The sequence below is a fragment of the Xenopus tropicalis genome, chromosome 2 (assembly GCF_000004195.4).
Source record: "Xenopus tropicalis strain Nigerian chromosome 2, UCB_Xtro_10.0, whole genome shotgun sequence".
In the NCBI taxonomy this organism is placed as follows: domain Eukaryota; kingdom Metazoa; phylum Chordata; class Amphibia; order Anura; family Pipidae; genus Xenopus; species Xenopus tropicalis.
In genome coordinates, this window is record NC_030678.2 from 44,303,777 (window position 1) to 44,321,412 (window position 17,636).

General features: G+C 37.8%; 1 protein-coding gene across 1 annotated transcript in view; it reads right to left on the reverse strand.

Annotated features, from left to right (window-relative positions):
• The window catches only part of smpx (small muscle protein X-linked), a 43,397-nt gene that overhangs the window by 10,216 nt on the left and 15,545 nt on the right, over nucleotides 1-17,636 (reverse strand). Inside the window, exons 3-4 of the mRNA NM_001078785.1 lie at nucleotides 8,925-9,011; nucleotides 1,142-1,304 (exon numbers count right to left, since the gene is read on the reverse strand). Coding sequence (NP_001072253.1) covers nucleotides 1,155-1,304; nucleotides 8,925-9,011 — 237 coding nt within the window. The 3' untranslated portion in view covers nucleotides 1,142-1,154. The remainder of the gene's footprint in view (nucleotides 1-1,141; nucleotides 1,305-8,924; nucleotides 9,012-17,636) is intronic.

A 17,636-nucleotide genomic window follows, 5' to 3' on the forward strand; every position in this document is an offset into this window, starting at 1 on the left:
AACTATAACATCGACTTGGACATTTGAGAAAGGTAAATAAGGGCATTGAAATAATTGGAACATATAAGTCTCATGTCCCTAGGTTCAAAACATGTGCTTTTTTGGGACAAAAAAAATGAATGCCTAATTTAATATTTTGCTCTCCGCCTTTGTTATTTGCAGGACAATTTTTTGTGGTACAGGAATGGGACCTATTATGCAGAATGCTCGGGACCTGGGGGTTTTCCTGATAAGGGGTCTTTCTGTAATTTGGATCTCCATAACTTAAGTCTGTTAAAAATAATTTAAATAATGAATAAACCCAATAGGCTTGGATTGCCTCCAATAAGGAATAATTATATCATAGTTGGAATCAAGTACAACGTTCTGTTTTATAATTTATATTAACAGATTGATCAAAAGTCATTGCTGATTGGTTACTGTTGGTGCCTTGTCTGGAGCAAAGCATAAACAAACAATTAAACATACTGTATGACCTGAAACTCCATTTTACAGCCTGAGATTAGGAACCCACCTTTATCAGCACATGAATGTTAAAATGGAAGTAACCAAAAATATCAAAAAAATAGGTAAATAGTTTGATTCCACTGGCTCTTAGCAGGAAGATGATTCATGACAACCAATTTCCATATTTCCTGTAATCTGGAGCAGTAGGTACATGTTTGTTTAGAAACCATAAGTGACCCAAGTAACTAGGAAGCAGGTTGAAAACCTTTTCCCACATCAAACCAAAAGTTTGCCCAGGTGTATTAACCAATAGCAACCAGTAAGATATGTTTGTTTTTAATAGCTGGCCAGTAAATGTTACTGGTTAGTTGTGGCTAAACCTGTAGCAAACAAGTGAACCCTTTTATTACATAACCCATTGTGTGTTCAGAACTTGTAAATATTACTGCAATACTTACTGATAACATTTATCACAATTATAATTAAAAAATACTGTACATAAAGGCCATTTAAGAAAACAAAACCTGTAAATATTGAACCATGACAAAAATGACAAGTGAAGCAGTGCTTATTATGGGTAGTAGAAATTCATTAAGGAATAACCATATAACCAAAACAAAGGCTAAATAAAACTTTCATTTCAGAACTTGTTAAAGTATTAATACTGTTTAATAATGTTGTGCCGTGACCTTACCTTTCATATAAAACTATTCTCCTTCTGCTTTTGGTACAAATTTGAGTTCACTTTTTACATTCTGGATTTCTGAGAGGTTGAATACAGGCCCTGGAAGTTTGACTGCTCCTGGAATAGGTTTCTTTTCTTCATTCTTTTCTTCAGATTCATGCATTGGGACATGCTAAAAGAAATGTGGGACACGTGGTTGAGGCTTCATTATTTGTAAAAAGGTACTGAAAGAGAACAATGTTTAATTTTAAGATATTATTGCAACAGAGACAGATAATAGTAACAGCTTTGCAAACATTTATTAGGGTTTATAGTTTTGCAGCCCTGACAATGGAATAACATAATAAGAAAGCTTGAAACAGTTACATATGTACAATAACCTAAAAAAGGTTAAAATGCAAGAAAGAAAATGGGGGAGCCAAGGAAATAGTTGAATTTTCATGAATTTTGCAGCAAAGGCAAAGTATTGCCCCTTTTAAATGTAATTACAGAGAAAATTAAAAAATTGTTTAATAATCTTAATATGGAAAAAAATTGAGCCCTAGCAGAGAGAATCCTGCCCTGCCTGTAACTGAAGTTGAAGCTTAGGGTGTTGGCTTTATTAACATTCGGATTTTTGTGGTTTTATATTTTTTTGGAACCACGACTAAACTCATTTCCATGAATGTCAGTCATTTATCAACAAAAATTGTATTGAAAAAGCAAAAGCAACGGAAAAAACGGAAAAAAAAACATTTTTCAATTTGTCACACTAAAGCTGTGACTTTTTTGTATTGTCCTACAAGAGTCAGCTTCAAAAAACCTGAAGACATCTAAAACCATGAAGCAAAAGATCTTCTATTGACAAGTTTTGGCTGGTGTATTTTTGCATTTGGAAGTGTTATGGTTCAGTCCCATAATAAATTGCAACAAAGTTGTCCTTTTTTACTGTGACAAAATCAGGTTTTTGGTGACAAAAAAATCAAGCAATAGTAAATGCCCCCCTAGTGTAACACATCCCTACAATGAGGTGGGACTGGGCACACTTAAAGGAGAACTAAAGCCTAACTAAAGAATTTGGGCACAAATATTGTACATTATGTTTTGAGTTCTGTCACAGCCCATGGCAACCATAGCCCTTTAGCAGGGAAGACCTGTGCCCAGGCCCAGATTTGTGGCAAGGCCCGGGCCTTTGGCATCACAAAAACCTGACGTTTTCTTGCATTCAGAACACTGAAGGGCTAGGCGTATCCGAGATCTCTGGGTGTCCTGTCACCTGTGCTCCAGGTGCAAGTTCAAAGGATACACTTGCATGTGACTCTGTGGGGGCATGGTAAAGGGTGCTGGCTTTGGGTATGCTGCAAAGAAATCTGGCTCTGTCTGTGCCTCCAAAGATGCCCCCAGTAGCTCCCCATCTTCATTTCTGCTGATTCACTGCATGTGCTCTGTGCAATTTGCATCAGAATTTAACAATAACATCAGATGATATGACAGGCCAACCTCATTTTCTGCTTGATAATTTGCGATGACCCCTAAGCTTAGCTTCCCAACAGCTGCTCAGAGCACACTGACCATGTGAGTGTCGCAGACACTTTCCAAGATGGTGACCCCCTGTGACAAGTTTAAAGTCCTGAATCATTGCTGTTATTGAGATGCTGAAACTTTAGGCTGGTGCAGTAAGTACAGTATATACAAAATATGGCATTTTTAGCCATATTCATTTTTAGTGTTTACTTCACCTTTAATGGCAGATTTATCAAAATTTTAAATCAAACAACAATTCTGAGATGCTTCATCTCATCTGTAAGAAATTTCACAGCTCGTTTATTGTTTGTCATTTGATTTTCTTGGGCGTAAAGTACCCTTCTGATTTCTCTTGAAAGTGAAGTAAGATTCACAGTTGAACAACAGCTACTATCCCTGTTGCTTTGAATGGATTCTCAGCACTTTTTATACCGTGGCTTTAAACAAACATTTATGAGAATATAAAAAAAAATTATAAATATGTAAAAAAATTCATAGTCTGCAAAAGAGAGAAGGAAAGGCTAATAAAGAGTTAATCTCAAGCTGCAGGCATACCCTCAGTTCTCTCAATAGTGCCCTTAAGTATCCCATAATGCCTCGCTCCTGCACCAAGACCCGTGTCTTTAGTAAGACTATGAGGAAGCTTCCTGCTGATTGGCTCAGATCCACATTCCTAAGGGGGGGGAAGGGAGTTCTTAGCATTCTTGAGGGGGGGGGAGCAGGAGAGGGGAGAGAGGAGAGAGCTGTGTGTCTCTGGCACAGGAAAACAAAGAGACAACAAATCCTGTTTCTTTTGACAGGGAACTCAGTGCAGCTTTCTGTAGGTGCTTATGGCTGTATTTTCATAGAACTTTCTGATAAAGCTTACTTAGTTTTTACCTTTCCTTCTCCTTTAAGATTTCACAATATTTCTTGTATTGACTTTTTATAAATTGGTTCCTTAGTATGTAAGATGCCATAGACAGTCACTATTTATTGGGCTGGTGGGGGCTGTTTGGGCCTCTGTGTATATGAATGCCAGGGCCTATTTCGAATTCCAGTTCAAGAATGCTCAGTATACAGCCTTCCCAGATAGTACAGCATGGTTATCAGTCTGTATCTATTGTGGCTGGGTATATATATATATATATATATATATACATACAGTAAAACAGTCCACACGACAGCACCACACTCCAAAATCTGCTGCTCTGCAGCTGCCCCTGTGCACGGGATATCACATAAATATCAAAATAAAACAGCCAGCACCAAGGGTCTTTGTGTTTCAAAAAATCTCTTGTGTATTATAATTGCATGTACAACCGACGTTTCGGTACCTTTTGGGACCTTTTTCAAGGTGCAAATACATACAACAACTCAGTTTAAATAGCCTCCTCCCATGAATCCAGGGAGGGCCAGTGACATCATATGCACATTAACCCCATAGTGACCATTAATACCATATACCAATTATATATTTTATAAAAGTGCATTCATACTTCATAATAAATCTGTTGCACATATTCAATACCCCAATCTAGTTAAAACTGCAACGATATAAAACAGCATACATGTGTATAAAATTGCCCCCACATCTATAAATACTCGTGCAACATCGTATATTATGTGAACATTATGTGAACCGTATAAAGTGCAATTTTGCTAAATTAGTAAAATTTAAAAACAATACATGACTATGCACACTTTCCTATGTCCATGGTCCCAAAGTTTCCCATATTGTTAACCCATTGACTCCTATTCGTACAATTTTACCTTGCTTAAATATAATACATTCATATAGATTATATGACATTTATATTATCTATACCCGGGTCAATATAATACAGTAATACATCTTAATAGGTATTATTTTTCTGTCAAAAAACAGTTCAATTGCAACGTGGTGTTCAGTCCCCTCGGTGCAACACATCCCAGCTATATATATATCCCAGCTATATATATAGTGGGCTTTGCTTAGTCACTATCTATTTCTACTTTTTAATCAGATGTCCTATAACAAAAAGAAATTATCATGCAATGGAAACATGGTGTACAGACTCATATCAGTATTAATATTGTCTTTATCTTGCTTTGAATTTGAATATATCAGTAAAATAGAAATATATTTTCTATCCCTACAATGTGTGTTACTGGCAGCTCATATTCCTAGAACAAGCGATCAATGAGAGGTTTGTCATTGATTTAGTTCTTCTGTTATAAATCCCCCATGGTCAAAAAAGTTCAGGACCTCTATATGTTTTTCACTTTCTCACTATTTAAAGACTATAGCTCTAATTATAATTTCAGCAAGATCAGGAACAACAGAATAGTACGTAGGTACAGAATTGGTTCTGTAATTGGAGTACAACTGTGTCTCTGTGCTTCCACAACTTGCCTCCAAGCCAGAAATGGGCACCTAATTTGAGGCCACTGGGAGCAACATCCAAGGGGTTGGAGAGCAACATGTTGCTCCGGAGCCACTGGTTGGGGATCACTGGCTTAGACTGTATTAGAGGCACCATCCTCCCTCTTTTGGTAAGGCACAGGGGCTCTCTCAAACCTGGCAAAGAAGGGCAGAGTGGACTTGTGCATCCTGCATGCTGTATATAACCTATGGCCAGTAAAGAGGTGTCACGACTGAAGAGTGCAGAATTATATTATTAGAAACTATATGGATCGCACCAAGCAATCATACTGTTGCAACCACAGAATGCAACCAAACAGTTATACAGGTATGGGATCCATTATCCTGAAACCCAATCCATTATTAGCAAATAATTTTAATTTTTTTAAATTATTTCCTTTTTCTCTGTAATAATAAAACAGTACCTTGTACTTGACCCCAACTAAGATATAATTAGGAAACAAGATGTATATCTGTACATTTATATAGTTTGTGAAGTTAATTTTGCTTAACAAACACAATAGAAAAGAAACTGGAATTATTTCTTAGGGTGACAGGTCCCCTTTAATAAATGTTTAAATTATTTTTTAGTAGACTTAAAATTATAGTAACCCATAGCAACCAACCAGTATATCTCATTTACTGTTCCCCAGTACTGTTCACCATTTACTGTTCACCTGAGAGGAAACACCTGATTAGTTGCTATGGGTTACTAGATTTTTTTTTTTTTTTCGGTTGTTTATATACTACAGGTGATCATTTTGTGGCTAAACAGAGAATGGCAGAAGTGGGAGTGTAACAACATCCATCTTCTTAGGCTACAGTTCTGCTGTCTGGGTATCACAAAATGCACTGTTGGGGATGCTTTAATCCAGGTTTGAGAAGCTATGATTTACCAAGTCACTAAACCCAGAAGCCAGTAAAGCCTGCAATGCAATTTTGTTCCTCTCTTTGCCTTTGGTATACATGCCTCTTAAAAACACAATATCATCGTTATGATGCTTGTCAGTTATATGTTAACAAATAGGCACAGATATGCTTTTCCTTCACTCTGTTCAGGAATGCTTTAATTAAGACAACCTATTACCTAAGTGAATGGGAATGTTTACTTGCATCCTTCACTCAGAAGCTCAGCTCCCAAATGGGAATATTCAGCCTTTCTTATTAAACAAAATATCTGCATCATTAAAAACAGGCAAGGAGCAGTTTGTTAGGTGCCAGGTACTTCCCAAGCTGAATGCCAGATTACATATACAGTATTTTCCAGATTTATATTACTTGTGAGCCTCTACTTTACGGGAGGCTACATCATCTGATGAAAATGGAATATTTCAGCTAGCATGGGGATACTTTAACTTTTTCACTAAAAAAAATATATCCTTTTAAAGGCAGTATAGATAATATATAATGGCCAATATAAGAAACTTTTCATTTGGTCTTCATTATTTATTTTTTTTATTGTTTTTGAATCATTTGCTTTCTTCTTCTGTTAAGAAAGGAACATCAAGCCCTCCGGACTGCAGAGATCTGCTATAAAACGGACTTTATTTCTTTATATTAAAACATATTTAATATGAAGAAATAAAGTCCGTTTTATAGCAGATCTCTGCAGTCCGGAGTGCTTGATGTTCCTTTCTTAACACTGGTGTGTTCTCCTTTCAGCTGCGGGTTCGGGGCTTTGAGCACCCGGACCACCATTGGACTTTGGTGAGCATGCTGTTTTCTTTTCCCTGAACTAAATGTCGTTCTTGTGTGATTAATCTCTATATTGTGAGCGATAGACTCGGGGTTTGTACACCCGGGTCTCAACTTTTTATTAGGTATTTAAATTAATTTAGTTTATATTGTGTCAATAGGCATGAGCGGTGCCTCAGGGACCTGATTAATTAATTATCTGGTTATTTAACTGTTTATTTGTTCTATTCACCTCACGCTGGTTTTGTCTTTGAGCGTTTTTTGGTTTGCTTTCTTCTTCTGACTCTTCCCAACTTTTAAACTGGGGGTCACTGACACAGGCAGCCAAAAAACTATTGCTCTGTGAGGCTACAATTTTATTGTTAATGTTAAATTTTTTTTTAATTATTTATCTATTCCGGCCCCTTCCTATTAAAATACCAGTTTCTCATTTAAACCACTGCCTGGTGGCTGAGGTCATTTGAACCCTAGCAACCTAATAGCTGATGAAATTCCAAAGTGGAGAGTTGCTGAACAAAAAGTTAAATAATTAAAATCTCACAAATAATGAAATGAAAAATGAAAAGAAAAAAATGAAGATCAATTTCAAATTGTCTGAGAATATTACTGCCTACATCATACTAATCAAAGGTGAACAACCCCTTTAATACAGAACAATTTGGCTAGCTGTTTCTGTGGCTGGCTGGCACTCCTTGCTATAGCTAAGGTTATTAACCACAAATACAATATTAATATAGGGCATTGGCTTAAAATCTGCTTGGTAGGGCCGGAACTAGGGGTAGGCAGAAGATGCACTTGCCTAGGATTGGGCGCGGTGGCTGGCCGGGTTGCTTTGGGGCGCCCAGCCGCCTGGGCCTGCCTCTGGTGCGTGGGCAACATTTTAAGCAATAATTACAATACTTGCAAATCAGACAGTGGTAGGCAGTTAGACTTTGTGCCACACAGCACATTTTGCCCACCACATCACAAGCTCGCCATTGCCAGCAGTGAGGGATGGTAAAGGGCAATATGGGGTGCTTTGAAACTGCATTTTGCAAAGGTAAATCATACGGCACATAAAACTTTAGCATATACTCTGAATGAGCAGGGCTGTTACTGCTTTTAGATTTCTTAGTACAGAATCTCTACAGTTATGTTAAAACATTCTGCCTCATTAAAACACTCAGACTGCATGTTAGGCTTAAAGGTCCTTAAATCAAATGAAGTCCCTCCGTAATAAAATTACTTTAATAGCAATACCTTCACAACGACATAGTTGTCAGGAAAATCGCAGGGAAGAAATTATTTCTAAAAGCATATACTCAAACGTAAATTAGATTTTTTTTCCCCTAAAAGAACTTTAGCAATAACCTAATTTACATAAGAATAGAATTCAGTGTGATTCCCAGTGGAACATGGCCTGGTTCAGCTCTCTGAGGAATTAGTATAAATATTTGATGTACATGATTACAGGAGAGATTTCCGCCTGAGGCAACACTGGCACTCTGTGGCAGCAACGAGCAATGCAAGTTAGTTTCTATGATGTTCTCATATGGAATATAGAATAGAAATCAAACTACTACTGTGAGACATTAATCTGTTTTTAGCTTTCCTTTGTATTGATCAAATTTAAAGATTTAGAGGTGAATGTACAATTATTTATAAAGAAAGCAGGTTTCCATAGGTTTACCAAAGTAAATGCCCGATTCCTCAGTTAAAACCTACATGCAGTATGTTGTTAGCTGTTAGTCTGGGCTTTTTTCACTTGGACCAATTCTTTAACTTGGGTTAGTTTGGTTTAACTTCTGCTATTGATGCAGTTTGTTAGAGAGAAATGAATGATTGTGGTGTTTCTGAGGGCATACGCAGCAGTGCTTGAAACCAAGCTGTCCCGCGTATTCCCCACTCGCCATACCAATCTTTGGGGGGAGAGACCAAAGATAACCACATACATTAATTAATAATATCAGGTAAATGAGCCATTTAGGATTCTGCAATAGTTTAACACTGTTAAACAAATTTTGTATAATGCAGTTACCATATGCAACTGTTTGTCATTTCCATTAGAGCTCAGTTTAAAGATTCACAAATGCTGCATGGTCACATGGGTTTTTCCCCTCAAATAGGAGTCAAATTAGGGTCCCCTCTCTTTCAACTTTAGCCCTGCATCCATTTATAATGTCTATATTTGTTCCATGATTTCTACATACTGTAAATATAAAAGATTCTCACCGGTTCTTCTTCAGTTGAAATTTCTTTTCTTCTGGGTGGCTGGCCGGCACCAGGTCGAAACGCTCCCATAGGAATATTGATATTAGCCTTATTAGAAATGAAAATTATCAGCAATTAGTTTGCATTTTACACATTAAACAACAGGAATCGTTACACAGATTCCAAAATAATAAAGGTATTTTAATCACTGTAACATTTTTATGTCACAGTGATTTTTATGAATTAGGTTTGGGTCGCCTAATTTGGAAGCTAGAAAACACTAAAGAGTAAGTTCTAGGAAAGGTTCATTTCCCCTTTATATGGGAATTGCGATCCATCTATAAAACTGTACCATCACAATTTCAAGCTTTCCAAAGGGGCTCAAAATTAATAACAAATGCAAAAGACTAATGTAAAACAAAACCAAACTATCAGTGTTATGGCATTTAATATAGAGATCAAAGTTTGTGTTCCTGGTTCATATACACAGTATTTATATCACAAGGCTGGCAGTGCTGTGTAGGTGTTAGAGGCTTGGGAAAATGTTTTTATTGTCTATAGAAACAATCATATGAACAAAGAGCAGGAACCTGAGCATATAAGCTATACAACACTGTAATTGCAGGATCCTCTTGTAATAAATAGGCCACTGGCTTAAGAAAGAGTTTTGTCAGGCATGTTTCTGTAGGAATACAACTCTGGTAATGTAGGAATACATCTCACAAAATGCATAATGTACCCGGGGGTGCACTGTCTCTGGCAGTGTTTGTACACACAATAGAACCCAACTTTTTAGTTACTGAACCACAGCTTCCATCATACTTGCAGTCCAGCTACATATAGATCGATCAGCACTGCTGTGGCAGGTTTACATACAGTAGCAGCTGACATTTCGAAATTGCAGAAAACCATTTATACTGCAATTTTATTACAGTCATATTACAGTTTATTGATTATTGTGCACTAGCGAGTGACTGCAGAATGTGCTGTTGGGTTTGCAATATATGTTTAAAGGACATGTAAAGCCTACATTTGCCTACAATGTATATCAGTTGGGCACATCCCCACCCAAATGACATTATTTGTACTGCATATATCCCCTCCGTTTGCTAGCACCATCATATTTTCCTTAAGCAAATAGCAGCTTTCACCTGGTGGCCATTTTTCCTATGATACATTTAAATCTGCAAACAGCATACACACACAGACTCTTATTCAGCATACATTTCATCAAGAATACAGGCTCACACAGGCACAACTGTCAGATAAAAGCTCTGCTAAGTGATAAAGGTGATGCTGCAGCCTTACTATTAACCTCCAGACAACCAGAGTGGCAGATATTGAAAGATTTCAAAGAGGCTGTTCACTGATTACATTTTTGTGTGTGGGGTTTATATGTCCTTTAAGTGTATGGCATCCTGTGGCAGCTCCAAAGATATTGAGAGGATTACTCTGTATGCTTTGCCCCTACTACAGAAATAATGACAAATAAGAAATGAAACAAACCATCAGTGGCACAGATAGCAGTGATTCCTGTTCAGGTATCATGGCAATACAACGAGGGCAGTGGCAGGGAAAGCCATCCTGAAGGCCAGGTTTAAGGTCAGTTCAGTTAGACTCATTCGCTGTCCTAGATATTATTGGAACTATGCTTGATAAAGCAATGTTTTCATACATCTGTTATTTTGTTATCAGCTTAAAGAGGCCCATATAACTATGAAAACTACTAGTATAAAAGCTTTAACATTTCTTCTACATTTTTCTAACTAGGAATTAGGAAACTACCACACAGATAAAGAAAGCATCTCATTTTCAGGAAGAATTTCATCTTGATAGATGCCTGGGTGCAAATGGATAAGCTTAAAATAGCACTATCCAATACTGTACTCAACATCATAAGCCAGTGACCTTTCTCAAGGAGAGTACAATAAATGTAAATATATATATATATATGTATATACAGTATATATATATATATATATATATATATATACACACACAAAATATAATTCTACCTGCCATGTCCAACAAAGGGGATACTGATGAGACAAATAAAAAAGGCTTTGCAGCTGCCATTGTTTCTGGATACCCCCACTGAAAGTTAGAAATAAAATGTGTGGCTCCAAAGGCAGCAGTCAAACTACTCTCTCACCCTTTTTCATTCTTTAGGGTGAAGACATACAGAGCTACTTAGTAGCAGCTACTTGTCAGGGCTATAAAACACCAGAAAATACCCTGCCATAGACAGTACTTAGAATTGCCTCTGCTAAAACACACATAGAGACAATTATCAGTAAATGATCAGCATTATCTATTTTAGTAGCAGTGACAAGTAGCTGCTACTAGTAGATTTGTGTGTCTTTACCCTTAGATAATTTGAATGCCAATAAAGAATTCCAAAGTTTATGTTCCATGAATAGAGACAGTTAGGAGAATGAATGCACTCAGCTGTGCTATTAAATCCCTAGATGTAAAACTGTCTTCATCCTGGAGACAAATTGCATTTCTGTAATGCCATTATTAATTTGTATATGGAAGCAAAGATTGTGTATAATAGGGTAACACTGTTTGTTGCCCATTTGCAATTTGCACCTCAGCAAATTAGAATGGCTAGGGGTATATACCAGGGGTACATTTAACAGGAACATCAAATAAATAAATCAAAACGAAAAGAGTCTTGATACATTAGCATGACTCTTTGAAGTGAAAACAGTCCTAAATTTTGTTCTAATCATCATAGAAAAATAAAAATAAATGCAAACATTAAATTGATTTCAATGGATTACTGTACTTGGGCAAAGCATGAGGCTAAGAGTTTCAGGTTTGCTTAACACTTCATTGTTTTATAACTGCCTGTTTTGTCTTCCTTGTAACCTCCTCTACCCAGACTTTACTTCCATAAACAAGCCGGAGGCATGGCCTAGCATGTGAGGTTGTATGACTTAATTAGATTATGTTCTATGGACACGTTGAGAGGCCAAAACAGTAATGGAAAGACACAGTTCTGCCAAACAATCTAACTTTCTACATGGAACCTTTTAGAAATGGACATACAGGTATCGGACCCCTTATCCAGAAACCCATTATCCAGAAAGTTCCGAATTACGGAAAGGCCATCTCCCATAGACTCCATTATAACCAAATAATTTACATTTTTAAAAATGATTTCCTTTTTCTCTGTAATAATAAAACAGTACCTTGTACTTGATCCCAACTAAGATATAATGAATCCTTTTTGGTAGCAAAACAATCCTATTGGGTTTATTTAATGTTTGTAATGGAGATCCGAATTACGGAAATATCCCTTATCCGGAAAACCCCGGGCATTCTGGATAATGGGTCCCATACCTGTATTAGTAAGTTGTCATGTCATGATTTGTTATAAGCTGAACAAGAAGAACATGTTTCCTTTTTATTGGGCTCATGTTTACCTTGAGAGTAAATTGCATCTTTAATGCTAAAAAGTATTAGGTTGGTGTTGTAAATTGTTAATATTTTATTGAAACATGTTCCTCCCATGATTTTTAGTAAAATAGTCTACAGAATATGCATACAGAATGTGCATGCAGATGTGCCCTTCAATAGGCAATCACTAGCTATTTATAGGAAAAACAAATTATATATACCGTATATACTCGAGTATAAGCCAATCCAAATATAAGCCGAGGTACCTAATTTTACCTAAGAAAACTAGAAAAACTTATATTGACTCGAGTATAAGCCTAGGGTGGGAAATGCAGCAGCTACTGCTAAGTTTCAATAATCAAATAAATAACAGATAAATAAATAGATAACTTTAGGGAAAGAAAAATGCTACAGCAGCAGACAAAAGCAAGTTTGGGAACGCTAAGGAAGCTGCGATACTAATTATCAAGTACTTAGACCCCCAAGTCCCACCACAGTACTACAATAGTCGTTACAAGGGCAAAATAATTCTTGATGCTGGACTTAATACAAATTTAATTTTTGTAAATTGCCGCACCCACCCTCCCTTCCTTCCTCCCTCCCTCCACTTGTGTCCGTGCATACATACCCTCCCCCCTACCTCCCTCCCTCCACTTGTGTCCGTGCATACATACCCTCCCCCCTACCTCCCTCCCTCCACTTGTGTCCGTGCATACATACCTCCCCCCTCCCTCCCTCCACTTGTGTCCGTGCATACATACCTCCCCCCTACCTCCCTCCCTCCACTTGTGTCTCCATACCTCCCCCCTACCTCCCCCCTCCACTTGTGTCTCCATATCTCCCCCCTACCTCCCCCCTCCACTTGTGTCTCCATACCTCCTCCCTACCTCCCCCCTCCACTTGTGTCTCCATACCTCCCCCCTACCTCCCTCCCTCCACTTGTGTCTCCATACCTCCCCCCCTCCCTCCACTTGTGTCTCCCTACCTCCCTCCACTTGTGGCCGTCCTGCATCTGAAGATGTGACATGTAACGCGCTCGGTGGCCGTCCTGTCGGCTGCTCTATTCATCATAAAATATATTCTATTTTATATATATAAATAGAAAGAGTGCCGCACACACAGGGGCTTGGGGGCATGATGCAAAAGAAAAAATGTTTTTATTGAAAAAATTAAATAAATACATTTTTCTTTTGCATCAAGCCCCTGTGTGTGCGGCACGCTTTCTATTATATTTTTGCTTTTGACCTGCACCAAGGGCATTTGGACTTGTATAGGTTGTGCTCCTCTCTGTGTACTATATATATATATGGCAATGCTATGTATAAAAAAAAATCACCCACGAAGAGATTCTGTGGAACTGTGCTATTAAAACATTTTCATCTCCTCCCAGGAGACAACTGTTCCAGGACTTCAAGAGCACTAATTAGGATACAGGATATCACAGGATCAGTGCAGGGGCAATACATCAAACTAGGGATCAGCCATACTGAGTCCAAACCTTTAGGGACAGATTTATATATCAACTGATGCTCTGGTTCCTATATAATGATAGCAGAAAATGTAAGTGAGTTCTTTAACTCCCTCACGCTTTTAGGCATCAATTGTTTTTGGGTTTTTTTCATGGTTCTGGAATTTTTCCCCATTATTATGTTTTAAATCATTTAAAACAGCCCCCAACTTTGCTCATTAAAAATTCATTATCTGTTAAAGAAGAGTATTTAAGTGGAGATTACTTTTGAGTATAGGAAGCCTGCTAGGTAACCTATGTTCTGTAAGTAAGTCAGACTGTGTCTTTGATGACAAAAGTGAAAATACTTGCATTACATAAATGTAGATTTTTAAGGTTGATGTCCCACGAAGCAAGATAGATCTCTGCTATAGGGCGATTAGCCGCTCTGAAATGCCTTTCCACCAGCAACAATTAGAGTTGCCGGTGGAAAGTCCTTCACATCACTTTTGGCGGAGTCACACAACACAACCGAAGCAATTCAAAGGCCTTTCCACTAGGGACTCCTGTTGTTGCTGGTGAAAAGGCATTTCATAGCAGTTAGTCGCCAGCAATAGCAGAGATCTATCGTGGGTGACTGATTTGCTCTGTGGGGCATCAGCCTAATACATTTAACACAAACAAGTTACCTCTGACACTGAAAAGGTTACAGGAGATAAATATAATTATTACACAGACCATAGTTATGCTGAGCTAAATTTTGCTGATGACTGATCAAGGGCTGGGCATGATACAGCCTCCTAGTGAGGTACAGCAAATCCACAACCATTTAACGAAGCGCTTCTTACTAATATTATTCCCATTATGTCATATTGTATCTGCTGAGAGATATAGTTTCCCTGGGAATGAGATGTATGGTGTGAAAGTGTGAAACTGCAGCTTTCATTTATTACCTACAGATGGGTTCTGGGGCACAGCTTATTATAGCATACTCAATCAACATATAGTATCACATGGCGGATAGTGTTATTCTTGGTAGCTATAAAATCAGGCAATGGGTGGTGTCTGTTAATGATATAATAGGATAAAATTATCTGTATTATTAAACTGTATTATTATCACATTCCCTCTCTTTAACACCCCACTATAACTTTTTTTTCTTCTTACTACGTGTTCTTCTATTTATCCTTTAAGTTATACATTTGTACACATTTTTCCTCTCTCCATGCAGCATTTCATCTGCGTTCAGTATTTTAATGCACTCCTGTGGGTACTGTTCCATAGAAAAGAATGGGGTCAGTTAACTCCTGCGTTCCCCTGAGATCAAATGGATAAAAAAAGCCACTCACAAAAACATTGTTAAAACGCTCTTTTCCCATAGAGATGACTAGTGTCTTGTTTGCAGTATTTGCTTCATATGTGTCTGCAGACAGGGAGCTAGAAACAGCAAAACTAACTGAAATACTGTACAATAGATAGACAGAACAAATGATAATGTAGATGAATGATAGATTTGACTTTTAAGCAGATTTATCTGAGCCCATTGTGACCCATTCAGCTAGACAACAATAAGTAAATAGCCATCCTGTTAATTGTTTATGAGCTTTGTGCTCCCTGCACTTGTAATACCAAACCTACATGCACTTTCCATTGGAGTGTTAAGGTGGCTATAGATTGATTCAGCATCTTATGTGCTGTGTATGGGCACAAATGACAGGCCTCCCTTAGATGTGGCCCCCGAAGGGCCAAATGAGGAATTAGCCCAATATCACCCACACTTAGGTGGGTATATCAGGAGATTAACATTCTCCAACATATTATCAAGGGGTAAAGCATGATGAAAACTGTGAAGTCAAGCAACTATAGCCTTAAGGGCTAATTTACCTATCCAAAGGAACTTGCATCTGAAGCCATTCCTTGCACTTGCACATTTTGACATGAAGAACCAACGCTATTGACACTGGGCAACCCTGGAGCTATCACCACCTTGGAGGTAGTGGTAGCTCCAGGGTTCCAGTAGTGGCCTGCACCAAAACATGCAGCACATTTTTTCTATTGAATTACATGCAGACATTATTTTGATGCTGAGTGCTAGGATTTACAATATCCTGACACGCACTGGTGCATATTTTAATGCATTGGATGCAATGGTGCCAATCCCAACTCCCCTAATGGCAAGTAAAAATATGGCAAGCTATGCCCAAAATGTCACTTTGCTCACTGTATTTGTGATATGTATATGAGCCCTGTATAAAATAAACATTTTTCCTCTGGCGCCAGTGGCATAACTCATGCAGGAGATCCTCCAATAACATTTCTAATTACTCTATTTACACTTTAGCCTCTCTTCTTAGCTTAAAGGAACAGTAACACCAAAAAATGAAAGTGTATAAAAGTAACTAAAATATAATGTGCTGCTGCCCTGCACTGGTAAAAGTTGTGTGTTTACTTCACAAAGTCTACTATAATTTATATAAATAAGCTGCTGTGTAGCCATAGAGGCAGCCATTCAAAAGAGAAAAGGCACAGGCACATAGCAGATAACAGATAAAACACTATTGTATTCTACAGAACTTATCTGTTATCTGCTATGTAACCTGTGCCTTTTCTCCTTTTTTCCAGCTTGAATGGCTGCTCCCGTGGCTACACAGCAGCTTATTATATAAATTATAGTAATGTTACTGTAGCAAACACACCAGTTTTACCAGTGCAGGGCAACAGTGCATTATATTTTTATTACTTTAAAGCTCTTTCATTTTTTGGTGTTACTGTTCCTTTAATACAATAAATAGCGGTACAGATCTTTGAACTCCTATGCATCATAAAGAACCTTCCTCTGAATACAACACCGCATGCACTCAGCAGTAACGTATTCATGCCGAAGTTGGCGGGTGGCACATGGATGCAGGCATTAACTATGACTGTCTATTGCAGGGATCCCCACTCTTTGTTACTTGTGAGCCACATTTAGATGTAAAAAGTGTTGGTGAGCCCCACAAGCATACAAAAAATTTTGAGAATGCCAAGTAAGGGTTGTGGCTATTTAGTAGCCCAATAGGGACTGCTAGCCTGTGCTTCTAAATCTTGCCTTCAAGTCAGAAATGTAAAAATGGGCACCTACATTAAAGCCACTGGAAGTAACATAAAAGCAGGTGGTGAGCAACATATTGCTTGCAAGGCAGTGGCTGGGGGTCACTGGTCTGTTGTCTGCCAGAACTTTGCTCTGCACCTTGTGCTGAATTCAGTGATAGTTTCAGAAAGCAGCCACTGCCCCAGCCAACAAAGCATTGCGCCAGTAGGTATGTGTTCTGTGTTCCCCTCTGTGCTCTTGCACTTATCTGGGTCAGTAATAAATTACCCCTATAATTCCTGTTTATTAGATTCCTTCTGTTAAATGATGTACAGCACCACAAAGTGAAGGTATGCAGTTTCTCATGTGGAGTAAATTTAAAGGCATTATAACATACAATACCAGTATTTGGAGGGATTTTTTGAAGAGGGAAGAGCAAGGGAAGCTAAAGGCAATTAAAAAAGGCAAATAAAATGTTGCCTTAGGAATATACCTTTGCTTTAAGATATTTAGCTTAGTGGATAGAAAGGGAAGGGAAAGATTAGGGTGGATCTGAAATGAATAAAATAGCTAAACAAGGTTTAAATCTTGAATATTTTTAGGTTAATGAATACCAGATTAATTTAAACAAATAATTCTTCTAATACATTGATCAAAGGGACATGCAAACTCGAGAAAAAAACATATTGTTCCCAGTGAGCAACCTCATTAGCCTGTTATAAGTGTTTATCTGCCATCCTTGTGTTTATTCAGTACACAGAAACACCTGGACAGCACTATGTGCAATTTCATTATATAAATACAGGTAGAT